The sequence below is a fragment of the Bacillus rossius genome, chromosome 2, assembly GCF_032445375.1.
Source record: "Bacillus rossius redtenbacheri isolate Brsri chromosome 2, Brsri_v3, whole genome shotgun sequence".
Classification (NCBI taxonomy): domain Eukaryota; kingdom Metazoa; phylum Arthropoda; class Insecta; order Phasmatodea; family Bacillidae; genus Bacillus; species Bacillus rossius.
The window spans coordinates 121,137,449-121,151,227 of NC_086331.1; the positions used below are offsets into that span (position 1 = coordinate 121,137,449).

At 36.0% G+C, this 13,779-nt stretch overlaps 1 protein-coding gene across 1 annotated transcript in view; it reads right to left on the bottom strand.

The window, feature by feature from the left end:
- The window catches only part of LOC134529706 (lysine-specific demethylase 6A), a 235,905-nt gene that overhangs the window by 23,146 nt on the left and 198,980 nt on the right, over positions 1 to 13,779 (bottom strand). The window contains exons 19-20 of the mRNA XM_063364070.1: positions 8,462 to 8,588; positions 1,015 to 1,185 (exon numbers count right to left, since the gene is read on the bottom strand). Coding sequence (XP_063220140.1) covers positions 1,015 to 1,185; positions 8,462 to 8,588 — 298 coding nt within the window. The remainder of the gene's footprint in view (positions 1 to 1,014; positions 1,186 to 8,461; positions 8,589 to 13,779) is intronic.

Genomic DNA, 13,779 nt, shown 5'->3' on the forward strand with positions numbered 1-13,779 from the left:
CACTCTGAACTGTGGTGCTTGGTTTCAGGGTCCTACTGGAAAACCCATGATTCATCGCCTGTTATTACATTGTCTAGAAAGTCTGGTTCACTTTCTAACTGCTCCAACATCTCATGGTAAACGTAAACTCGTCATTTGTTCATGACTCAACACTTTTGGCACCGATTTCGTACAAAACTTCCGCAAGTTGAAAATTTCAGAAATAATTTTGTGAACTGTTGTTTTTTCACATGTTTAGGTCTTCAGCTATTTATCTTATACTCAAATGACGATCGGAGTCCAGGAGATTTCTTACCTTGGCCACATGTTTGTCCAAACCACTCGTTGAAGGGCATACAAATTGCTCCATGTCTTCAAATGTCTCCCATCCATTCTTCAACTCACTGAACCACCGGAAAACCTGGGTCCTTGACAGGAGGTAGTCTTTGTAAGTCTTCTTAACCAAGGCAAGCGTCTCTGAAGCGTTGTTGCCCCGGCGAAAGCAAAATTCAATCACGTAGCGCTGCTCCAGCGAACGTTCCATTTTGGACGTTTTCTGCCGTGACAAAAACTCAAATACAGCTTGTGCGCCACACGTGATCCTTACCGCGCCAAAGCTCAGACGTGACCGCCAACAGGTCTGTTGCTTAGTTTAGCCCCCACCACAAATCCCCCTCGCCAGTAGCAAGAATTAACTTTATAAAAATTGTGGAACAGTAATGCTTGAAATGATGACAGAATGCAGTTTTTAAGGTGAAGAGACAACCTAACACCCAGTTCTGAACCAGGGCAGGAAATTTTCAACAAGTGAAAAATCTCAGAATCAGCTGGAATTTGAACCTGGGACCTCTGGCTCACCCACCTAGAACTCTAAAAACTGAGCCAACAGGTCCGGCAATACAACCACAGAGAACCTAAACTATCAAAATGTACATGCATAAATGATTTGCCTTTTTACACAGTAACTGATAGAAAAAAAATAAATAAAAAATTCCAATCATAAAATACTTGCTGGTAATAAATTATGAAACTAACCACAGGATGAAGCACAAAGTTGTCGAACACTTCGTTTAGTTCAGACATACGATATTCCTCCAGACAGACGAAACCTTCCAATGTAGGCGCCTGTTTTCTTGCACAGTCCATACAGTGAACTACATGCCTCTTTTCTTGTTCTCGAATAAAAAGAATATTGAACACTTCAATCTGTGAACAATAATAACAAATTAGTAGTTATGTAAGTATATATAATGTGATATACTTATTTGCAACTTAATGCCAAATGACTGGCATCCATACTACACAATATTCTTGACACTCAAATATATTTCTTTAAATGCATACTTTGATAGACAAACTCCACATAATCAACAGGGTTTTCCCATTTTTTCCTGTCCATCAATAATTTTTCCTCCATCTTATCACATATAAATATTTACCTAAAAATATTTATTGAAACACCTTTCAATCGTACATAACATGTAAAATTAACAATAAAATCTTTCTCTTGCAACACACAGTTTGCACTATTATCATTTCCATCAATGCTAAGCAACCAATTTTAACAAACTTAAAATAAAATACATTATTGATTGTGACCAGGTGAATAACTATTAACATCTGATAGTGCTTTAAACCATTAGATCACTACACAGTGGCTTTATTTATTTTTTCAATAACACATTATTAATGATGAAAACAGATATTTTAACTACACATGAATTTTTGACTAAAATACAGACTGGTTTTCAAACATTAAAGCAGGCCTGCCACTCCAAATCCTGTTCTTCGCATTTAAAAATTCTGTAACATCATGCAATATTCAAAATCTAAATTCAAATTACATTTTGTGGTAATTTAACTTTAAAAAGTAAAATAATAGGGGTAAATGTTGAAAGTACAGGCTAAATTAAGTAATATATTTTTTTTTGGAGAAGGTGTGTTCAAAATAATAAGGCTTTTTTTTAACTTGAAGGTAGTTAATTATTGACTTCTGAAAATGAAGACCAATAGTATCTTAAGTGAAAGATTGACTAGGTTGGGTAAGCTGCAGCAATAATACATCAATTCACATTTTAACAAAAGTGACATTTTATGAATGTTGCTTACTTTAACTAACCAAAACTTTACTTAGTTACTATTTGACTTATTTCCTGGAAGCAGTGACTATAACTTTCACAGATAAACATCATTTGTAATATTTAAAGCTTCCTTCAGTACACAACTTGCTAAAATTTATACAAGCCAAAATATTAAGTTAATTTTTAGTTAGTTCCAATAAGCTACAACTTTCAAAATTTATTTCATGTAAAAAAATCTCAAATTGCACCCAACAAACTATTAGAATATTAAATTAAATGCATTTGTTTTAAGTGTGAATATAAAATTAAAATTTTTATTTCATATTCAGGCCACCTCAGATTTTCATTGTTTACTAAATAAAAAACATAAAATTAAAATTATTTACAGTTTCCAAAGAAAAGTTTTAGATTTTAGCATTCTATAATGCACAGGTCATTCAGCATAGCTAAGTGCGCAAATTTTCCTATAACAGGTTTTTTGTAACAGTCAATTTACTGTTTGGTTTTAAGATGGAAAAAAAATCAAAGATCTACTTTGCTATGCAGCTCGTCAATTGCTGTATGTACAATGTTTACATACTCTTGTGCTGCCGAAGATCTTTTAGCACACCCTGTCAATTTAATTCAGAATTTCAGGAAAAGAGATGGTTTAACATTTTTTTTAACAAGCTTCAAAAATTTTAACTCTCAAAGATGTTCTCTCTCCCGAAGCACTCATTAACGATGAGACTAGCATGCAAGACAACCTGGGTAAAGAGACGGTCATAGTCGGATCCTAGACTCATCGAAGTCTAATATTCGTGTGATGTTTGCTGGAACAGTGAGTGGCATTTGTTTCCCCCCCCCATTTTGTGTACAAAAACAAACGTGTTCATGGGTCATGGATTCCCGATATAATCATTCACCATCAGAATGGTTCCAGTCGACTACATTCGAGGACTGGTTTGAGTCAATTGTTTTGCCCTAATTTAGAAAGTTGGGGAATGCCTAAAAGTTGTGATTGGAGACAACCTGGCCAGTCACGTGTCTGTCTGTCATCAAAGTGCTGCAGATTTGCATGGAAAACAATGTAAAGTTTGTTTTGCTTTCCCCCAAAAGCACGCACCTATGCCAACCTTTGGATCTTGCCTTATTCAGTCTGCTAAAGAATTCCTGGAGGAAAGTTCTTTATGACAGGAAAACAAAAAGCAAGGGCTAAATCTGCAAAGAATACTTCTTAGTCCTTCTGAAACAGACCTTAGACAATATAAACCACAAAATTTCAGACAACATGTAAGCTGGGTTTGCTGCCAGTGGACTGTATCCTCTTAATGTAAACTGTGTTTTGGATCGTCTGCCTAAGGAGCCAGCACCTGAAGAACATGAAGAAAAAAGACATGTCCCTAATCCAAGATGGAAGAAAATTGACGTCATTCCTGGCAAAAATGTGGCCTACGAGGAAATCATCGCTCAGCTGGAGAGCAATAGCAAAAAGACCAAGAAAGTGGGTATGAAAAGGGGAAGAAAAAGCAAGAAGAACCCAGAACTTGAGCAACTTGGAAGCGATGACAGTGACGTAGAACTTGACCAAGTTACACTCAAACCAAAAAGGAAGAGGAAACAAGTTGATTATGGGGACTTATCTGATGAGAAAGTTTTGAAGTTCAGTGCTTGATATTGATGACAACATGGAGATTGCTTCCTTATTGGTACAATCGGAGGAAAAGGTTGATGACATAGAAATGCTGTAGCCACGTGATTCTCCTCCATTGACTACAATTTCTGTGCCAGCTCCTCCACAGACGGCCAAGGCCCAAGTTGGCCCTTCAGCAGGCCAAGACATTATGCCTTCAACCTGTGGCAGATCTGCAATGAAACATTCCTGAAGTGGATGATTTTGTTGTCGTTATTACGTATATGACCAGGACACAAAACGAGAGACTGTCAAAGTTTACAGGGGAAAGATTATCAATGATGCATCCGATAGTAACCTCTTCACCATCCCCTTTATGCGAAATTACAAAGGCAACATTTACCATTTCCCTAATATTGATGACGTAGACAACATCCTATTAGATGCAATCCAGAGGATTGTAACAAATTCCTGCTTGATTGAAGCTCCTCAGTTGATATTTTATGTTTAAGTTTTGTGCTCAATTATGTACCTATAGGCAACATAAAAGTTTGAACGTGAATATAGTTTTAGAAGGTAAATGATTTTCAAAATGTATAATTTTAAGTTTCCTGGTTAATTATCTTGTTTTACTGCGAAAGTAAAGTCTGATATCATGATTTTGTCTTAAAATGAAAATCTTTTTAAAAAGCATTAAAGAATTTTCTGTACATTTCATTCTACTTAGTGAATTTGTCTGTGATCACTTTTCACTACTTTTGTACTTGTCAGTGATTGAATTCCATTTTCTATTTTGATTCTGAGGTTGCAAAATCATAAAACACTAAAGCATAGTGTATTTAGGCAATTTTTTAATAAATAAATAATTTCAATTTTTTTTTGGTTGAGAATTCATTCTAAACTTTTTTAACGCCCTCCTACGGTCCCACGTTATATATGAGAGCTCCAAATATGAAAATACAAGGAAAAACATGGCTGTCTAAAGTTAGGTATCATGGCCCTAACTTTGTACGAACACCATTTTTTTTTTTTTAATATTAGTTTGCCATGTAGAATTTTCAAAATTTGGGAATGTAGAGCCTAAGATTTTAAAAGGGTAATTATTACAGGTTGAAAAGTGAAACTTTCCCAAGTTAGGGCACTTGACAGTACTGATATTTATAAAATTATTTCAAATCAATGGGTAATTCTTTCATAAGTAGTATTGTGGTGGCAAAAGGAGAAATATACTCGATCATGGAAATCAGTTCACAATTGTGGCATGATTTAAAAACAAAATTTAGTATTTTAGGGTGCAAAAAGACATTTTAGGTATTAATTTCACTCAAAAACAGATTATAACAGAAAAAAACTAGAAAAACTCCCCTGTGCTGTCCTGTCCCATACCCACTACCAATTTTCTTTTGTAAAAAAAATTAATGAGAATAAAACAAGTAAAGTACAACTATATAAAAGTGATGTTGGAAGCAAAGATGACGTGAGCCATCCAAGCTCGCTCATTAGTAGCCAGTCTGATCATGCCTCTCTGCTGTACGGCTGTTTGAACAGTAACTTTGATCTCACCTCTGGTAATTATTTATTTGTAGGCACAGGAAATTTTCACAAACCATGAGATAAAACAAAATTAGATTAATTTCTCTTTAAATGAGAAATAAAAAAACCTGGTTTATTCATGAAATGGTGATGCCATAAGCACATATTTACATTATAGAACCCTGGTATTTCACTCATTTTGGTTGTTAACAGCAGCTACCATTTTTTTTTTTATTGTAGTAACACATTACAAACACATTTACTGGTAATTTCCTCGTGAATAAAGAACCCTCAAATCTAAACCTCTATTTTATCATAGATAAACGCAACAAGTAAAGTTTTCTTTATATTTGTTTATTTAATCACTTTATTTTGTCTATTTATTGGAATATGTACAATAACAGTGATGTAAATTTGTGCAATCTAAATGAAAGATATTTTGTAATTTATTTAATATTTTTCTTGAACACATCTCTCCCCTGCCATATTTTCAATCTGCTGTACATTGCCAAAGTAGAGATAAAGTGACCAGGGGATGTATAAATATATATATATATATATGTTAATTTAAAGTTGTCATTTATATTGCTATATATTCTATCCTTAAGTATGAATATGAAGTACATATTGTTATTAGAAGCATGTTTCTTCACAATAATTTCCACACGAATACACTGAGTTGTTTCTGTGTTCTTATAGAAGATTCTAACAAGATTATGTTAACATTATCAAACTGACAAATAGTGTGTTTATAATTTGTATGAAAATTAGCATTAGTTCTGAGCATATATTGTGTATCTACCAAGTTATGATATTGAAGAGGACACCGCTAGGAAGATGTGTTCTCGAGCCTGGCCGCCTCCCCCTCCCCTTCTCCTCCTCCTCCACCCCAACTCCCACTCCAGTGCTATGACGTCTCGTTTTTTTTGTTGTGTGTCTCCCCTCTTCTGCTTGGTGCTTGCACTCTCGCGCATCCGTTAGGCATAAGTACGGATGTTGATGAGGCCTCCGCCTCTTTCGTGGTCAGATTTTGTAGCTATGCATTTAGCTCGTTAAAGGTCATAAGTGCGGTGCTGACCTCCGCGACGGGAACCTCAGGCTAAGCATGGCGAAGTGTTGTGTAAGTTTTCATGAGTAGTCGTTTGTGCATGTGCTGTGCACGATGGCTGCACTAAAGTAATGTAATTGATACTTACAAGTTCCATTTTATATTTTTCTGTTTTGTTTAGATTGCCATTATTTAAATTACAACCTTAATTTTTGAGAACGTGTGTTTTAGTGTAATTTTGTGCACTGAAGTAGACGAACAACCACGAGGCCATGCAGGGTGTGGGCGTGTTCTCGACGGTTATAAATTTCGGTATGTTTAATTTTTCATTTTCTTTCATGTAAATTCATTACTACTTTGTAAAGCATTACTTTGATCTGGTCACGTTTCATGCAGGCTTTCTGTTGTGCACTTTAAACACATTTGTATTTGGCAATGCATTTCATATGTGAGTTATTTCCCTTATTGTTTATTACAATTTGTACATAGGTATTTATATGTTTAACTACTAATTTGATGCAGACATAAGACACCAAGTTCATATATTTATTTAAAATTTACGAAGTTATAACTTATGTTGAGTTTTTATGTATTAGTAATATTTGTATTAGCAGAATGAATTAAATGCAAGTAATTTACTTACATTATGTATTCACAACTTGTATCTTTACATAATTAATAAGTTATTTCATTTTATAACATTTAATTAAAATCTTTTGTGTGCAACTTGCAAGCACGTGTGCTAAAAATGTATGAAAATTAGAAACCTTGTTATAACTTACATTACCATGTCAATATATTTATTATAAGTAAAAAAAGTGGCTTGTAAAGTTATATTTTAAAACTTAATTTTTAAATTTAAGTTAATGGTGATCTAACCTATCTGCTCTTTGTCTAGCCTTTCCACGAAAAACTACTTCATTAACAGGGATGATTGCAGATAGTACTTCCGTGAACCACTTTTTTAGAAGCTCTTCCAGCTTCTTGCAGTTTGATGACCTAACATATTTTTCCTTCTTTGCAGTTATTGCCCCACACTTAACAGAATTTTCTTCTATCATCTTGCAGTTCTTCAAAATGGAATTTTAAATCAAACATGATATCTCAAGTTTTGAGCAAAGGAAATTTGAGTGCCCACATGTGCACCACAGCATCCCAAAATGTAAAATTTTCTTTGATCATAAAAAGTTTCACATTTTTCGCGGACATTGCAAAAAAAAATTACATACCACTATTAAAATATTTTGACACAACCAATCAATATAACCATGAAACACGAAGCAAACACATAACTACATTCAAACATTTGTTACATGTGGAAATAGAAAACATAACAATTGTTTATGCTGCAATATGGGAATTCAGTGCTGCTAAATGCATTCACAAAAATACCTTTGTGCATATATAAATACAAAATAATATTTATTGAAACATAAAATTTACTTTTCCTATTTTAATATGTTAGTAAGAATACTTTAGAATATTTAAAAATTCTAACATAATATCTTATACACAAATTTGAATTCGAGAACATTGAAAAATTTGCATTAAACTATCAATATAGTAAAACGAGTACCACCAAACATGCGCAAAGACGAGACAATATATATTACAGGAATATTATGTTACATATTTTTCATAAACTATTTTAATTTAGGCCATGTATTAGCAACGACCATTATTTACTTTAGTATCTAACCACACTTACCTTTGATTCACGTATGGTGCACTCAAAATTAACTTTATTTTTCATGCATACGTGTCAAAAATGTTTTGGTTTATGGCCATATGGTTTACCGTGAAAAAGAAAAAAAAAGGAAGTGAAGTTTGTTTACATAAGCAAACGAGGTGCCGTGACTGCAGACTTAACGTATAATAAATCAATATAAGTTTCCAGGCGTGTTATACTGCGTGCTAATACACAGGGCCTACCTACCTTTCCATCAGTTGGCAATGTCGTAAAAAATAAAATTAGCCTCTGCAAAACACACTGACAACTGTGAAAAACAGCCTGCCCTTAAACAAAATATTGGTTTTATTACTATTTTTTTTGGAGCTGTTATGTATTAGCAAATGTTTTGCTATGTGTATTTAGGCAGTACAGTAAAATGAGTCATTTGCTATAACATACACGCCAGTGTCCTTAGTTTGTACCTTTTGGTGCATTAAGACAACTATTAAACTTAAAAATATTGTTATCTGACTAACCTCACATTGACCACAATAATGGGATGCCTCATTCTTTCCTCGGCCATGAAAACGAACTTCAACACCTTTGGATTTGACAAACTCCAAGATGAGACAACACTGACGGAGGGTATGTAGTAAACAGCTCCTTTAAAACAAGTACAAACACAATATAGACACTAATAATATTTTTTGAGTAAATGCGCTACAAAAAAAACTTGTTAAAATTAAGAAAGTTTAATCATCAAGTACAAAGAGTATACAAAAGCTTTCTTCTATTTTTTAAACAATATTAAAACTGGATATTAGGTACAGTAAATTTCAGTTATCCAGCATGTTTGGGACTTTGCTGGTGCCGGATTACCAAAAATGCATGATCAATGGACCGTGTATCCCTTTAACGATAAACATTGAAGTTGTAGAGCAATTACGTCTGCAAGATGGTGTTCAGCTGCAAATACGGTTCAATAGGAACATAAGGATGAACATTTCAACACAAACACAAGCCAAAATTAAATTTGTCTTGTGAACCTATTTCATGTCTGGGGCATGCAGGGTGCTTCCGACTGTCACTTATGTGCGTACTGGAAACGAGTTCTTCGACTGTTGGATTCTGGACTATCAGAAGTCTATTGTAATAAAAATTGCAGGAAAATATAAACAAATATATTAAAACAGCAAAGTACATAAAATGTGTTAAACAATTGTAACCTAGACCTAGGGTGAAAAAAAAAACAAAAAAAAAAACATAAGGTTGCAGTGCAGATATATTATTATTTCTGAAAATTATCTCATTCATACTATTGGCATAAAATGTGTCATGGAATGGCATATTTGTGCTAAAGTGTCTGGTGTTCTGGCATTTACGCTCCTAAACACATTGAAACAAAGTTTATAGCAGCAAAATACTTAACTCCCTTTCTCTTCTTAACATTTCATACTTTCATAATAGGCCTAACCATCAACCCTTAAAATACAGATTTCAGCCTGTCCCTGAAAACTTGTCAAAAATGAACATTCCAATCCAAGCTCTTGAATAGGGTTGCCACTCTACTTGAAATTCCAGGTTTATTTCATAAAGTTAATTTACAATCAATTTATGATAAATAATTTCTCCCGAAAATAAGTCTGTAGAATTTCATGTTCCCTAAACATGAAAACATTAACTATACAAATAACTTAAATGAAGTCACACTCTTAACACTGACGAGTTTAATAGGTCTCTCTCTTCCTCACTGAAGACCGACCAGCAGAAATAAAAATAATATAAAACTGAGCATCACTAACACACAAAAAAAAAGGGTGCGTGTACTTATGTACACGCGTGAGAAGTTATACTTATTTGGTACCATTAAAAAAATAGTTTTTAATTGCATGCAAATAATTAATTACAATAAAATAATAAAAGGGCTGGAAAAAGATAGTCAACAGTCAAAGTTCAGTTTAAATTAGTGATGGTTCGAATCCCATTTTTCTCGAATCCGAATCTCGAATCCGAATCCCAAACAGTACCTCGAATCCACCCCTCGAATCCGAATCCAGTTCTCAAGGGTTACTTATAAAATAATTTATAAGTTAAGAGAAAAAATTAAACATTATGCAGAATTATTTAACCCTTTAAATTTTTATTTAAAAAAACAAGGATTTTGACACGGTCTGGATCAAGACGATTCCGTTTTTGGTCACATATATTTCCTGCAGTGCTGAACAAACGTTCAGAGAACACTGTCGCAGGTGGTGAACACAAATATTTTTTGGACAGTTTATGTAGCCTGGGTGAACACGCAGACTGAGTTTTCCAGTATTCGAGAATGTTTATTTCTGGGTTAACTGTAGGATCACGTAATAATCTGGTCACTTCACCAATTGCTGTAGAATCTGACTTGGTGGATTTAAGGCATTCAGGCATTATCTGCGAGTACAGTGATTCATGTATCCATGAAAATCGGAAAACGAAATTCAACATCCGACGGAACAATATTTTGTAGTTACTAACTTGACATTTGTTTAAAGTCCCAAATGTAGGTAAACGCTTTCATGAAATATTTAATGGAAACTGGAAGGCGCCATCTTGTCTTCAATGATTTTAGGCCATAAGAAATATTGTTGTGCGTCTTTTTAAATTAAGCCTCACTAAAGCATAGTGATTAATATGCCCGAAGTTAAAAGTAACGGGGTGTTTTCTCTAGTTTACCCATTAAAATTTTTTTATATTAATATTAGTTATTTTTTATGTTGCTCAAAATGATTGGCTAACAAATTAATTGGTTGGCCATCATGGAATTCTCAGATAATACATATTTTAACGTTGGTAGTCTACACAAACCAAACTTGGTCCTAAAAATATCATAATTAGAATGTGTATCAGAATATTTAAAATTGAATTGCGATTAAAATACATGTGTACAAATACAAATACAAATGCATCCATGTTCATGAATATAAAGTAAGTTTCCCAAATCAGTACATGCTTCATAATTTTTTTTATATAATAATGAATTAAAAGTACAATACAGTAGAACCTCGTTAATCCGTGATGTGCTAATTAGGGAATCGGATAATCCGGGACGATTTAAAAGAGAAGAAAAAAAAGAGAAGTTAAAATTGTCAGCGCTTAAAATTAACGTCACGCAGGCCGGCCGCCGGCAAACACTACAAGCCATCGCGCAAACTCTGCAACGCTGTTTGTACCGACCCTTTGTGTCGCCCCCCTTTCAGCTGTCACATTTGTCACTCTTTAAACTTGAGGGGGATGTCCTGACTTTTCTGCTTCCCGTCTCCCTTTGTTTGTTTCCACCCGCCAACGCACGGCAGGCGCCTGGCGAGTGACCTGGCGAGTGACGTGTCTGGCTGGCATTCGGCTGTACGAGGGGGTGGGGGGAGGGTGAAAGGTCAGCACGGCTGTTGTAAATGACCGTGAACTAATGGCTAGGCAGTGCTGTATTTCTTTTAGCCGAGACACTAATTCTAAGACGGCCGGCCCTTACCGTGAACGGCCTTAACCCAGCTGCACGCCGGTGTCTGAGAAGCTTGACAAGACCTTCCGGGCTTTTAATCGCTAGTCCGTGAAATTCGGTAATCCGTGATTATCTCGGTCCCAACCATCACGTATTAACGAGGTTCTACTGTACCTCAATAGGATGTGTTCCAAGGAAAACGTAAACAGTTTTTAAAGTACTACATTTACATCAATATATTTCCTCGAATCCCGAATCTTTTCCCTCGAATTTCGAATCTTTCGAATACTAGAGATTCGGTGGGATTCGAGGATTCGAGGATTCGACCGGCCCATCCCTAGTTTAAATTATTTGAAAAATTAAATAAATAAAATTCAGAGAATAATAATATACAGTACACTCCCTATTTAACGCGGTTGTCGGGGGACATAACTTTTACCCGCGTTGTTGCATAACCGCGATGTTTCGATGTGACCAAGGTCAAAAGGCATAAAACACCGCCTGTGTTCTAATAGGTCGGCAAGCACGCACAGTATAGACGGCCCGCCTTTGTGCGGACTTTGCATCCACAGTTTTCACTAAACGCGGGTGAAAAAACAAAAATAATAAATTTTAAAGATAAATATTAAATGTTGAATTTTTTTTTTCCGCATGCCGCGCACAGTTTGTCGCACGGCCTACGAGCGCGCCACACGCCGCCATACACACGTGCGGCACACAAGCTGCTGCCAGTCTCGTGGTGTCAGCCACAGTATCTGCTTCGTCTGAGTGTCCGTAACAAAGTAAGTGCAGTGTGTGCAGTTACACACGATTCTGTGGTCAAAGTCTTCTAAATAGAAAGGCCATAGTAATACTTCAAACCGAATATGAATCGCAAGGTACCGAGTTTGATTGACAAAATAAAAATTCTAGATTTACGTACTTACAGATAGCGTGTCTTTTGCAGAAGTATGCAGCAGATACGTGAAAAATGATTCTAGCATTCGTACAATATAAAATAAAGAATCGTCTATCGTGTAAAGTGGTTAAACTTTGTTATCCATGCTTACATTAAATTATAAATGGTCACATGTGGGATACAAAAATTGCGCCAAAATAATTTTAGCGCAATCAGTGGCGCCGTATTAAAAAGTCTGTTAAACGTTGTCTTTACTTATTCCATCAAACGCTGTGTCGAGTTGCTGAGTGTGTGTGGCTCGGATCGGCAAGTGTTATATTCCCTAGCCTCTGGTTAAAGGTCGGGAGGCCGCTACACATAAACATATCCGGGGCTTGTTTACTACCTCACGGCAAAAGTGGTACAGTATGGTTCACGTAAGTATTGGACCACTGGGAATTCCTCGGCAAAGATTAAAAATACGCTAGCTGATTTACTTTACTATTTAATGTTAAAACATTATACCAAAGTAAAAAGATGAACGTGTATAATACAACGAATAATATTACGTCTGTAGGTTCAAGTTATAACAAAACATTTATATGTCTCCGCTTGTCAACACACGTGAACACGAGAAGTGTGCCGACGGAAATGAGTGAACTACTCAAGGTCACCAGACTTCCCCCCTTTCGGCTTAATCGCCGCGCTCATCACTGGCGCTTATATTCCACTCCTCCGTCTACCCGGGTGTCTTGGTCGCATATTCTCGGCTCGCCTCTCCCCTCCCAGCGCTTGCCGTCAACCAAACCTATCCAAAATCAATCCCCAGCCGAGTCACGCTGGATAATGTCGCTGGACGGTGGGCTTTATCGGGTCCCCTGCCGATGCTTTATTTGTGGGTTAAAAAAAATGTTAAGAACTAGTGTTTCAGAAAATAACACTGGGCTGGATTGGACCATAAATTGAAAACACTACAAGATAGAGGAATAATGTACGGAGATATCTTGTTTAGAATTTCACTGCGGACATTTTCTACGCCTAGGCTTTTTTCTGCCCGATGCTTAGTTTGTGAGTTACAACGCAAAATTATCCTAATCGGCTGTCAACCATTTATTCCATTATTATTACAGTAGAACCTCGTTAATCCGTGACGCGCTAATTCGGGAATCGGATAATCCGGGACGATTTAAAAGTGCAGAAAAAAAAAGAGAAGTAAAAATTGTCAGCGCATAAAATTAACGTCACGCGGGCCAGCGGCCGGCAAACACTGCAAGCCTTCGCATGGGCCGCCAAACTCTGCAACGCTGTTTGTACCGACCCTTTGTGTCGTCCCCCTTTCAGCTGTCACATTTGTCACTCTTTAAACTTGAGGGGTATGTCCTGACTTCTGCTTCCCGTCTCCCTTTGTTTGTTTCCACCCGCCAACGCACGGCAGGCGCCTGGCGAGTGACGTGTCTGGCTGGCATTCGGCTGGACGAAGTGGGATGAGTGAGAAAGGGGGGGCT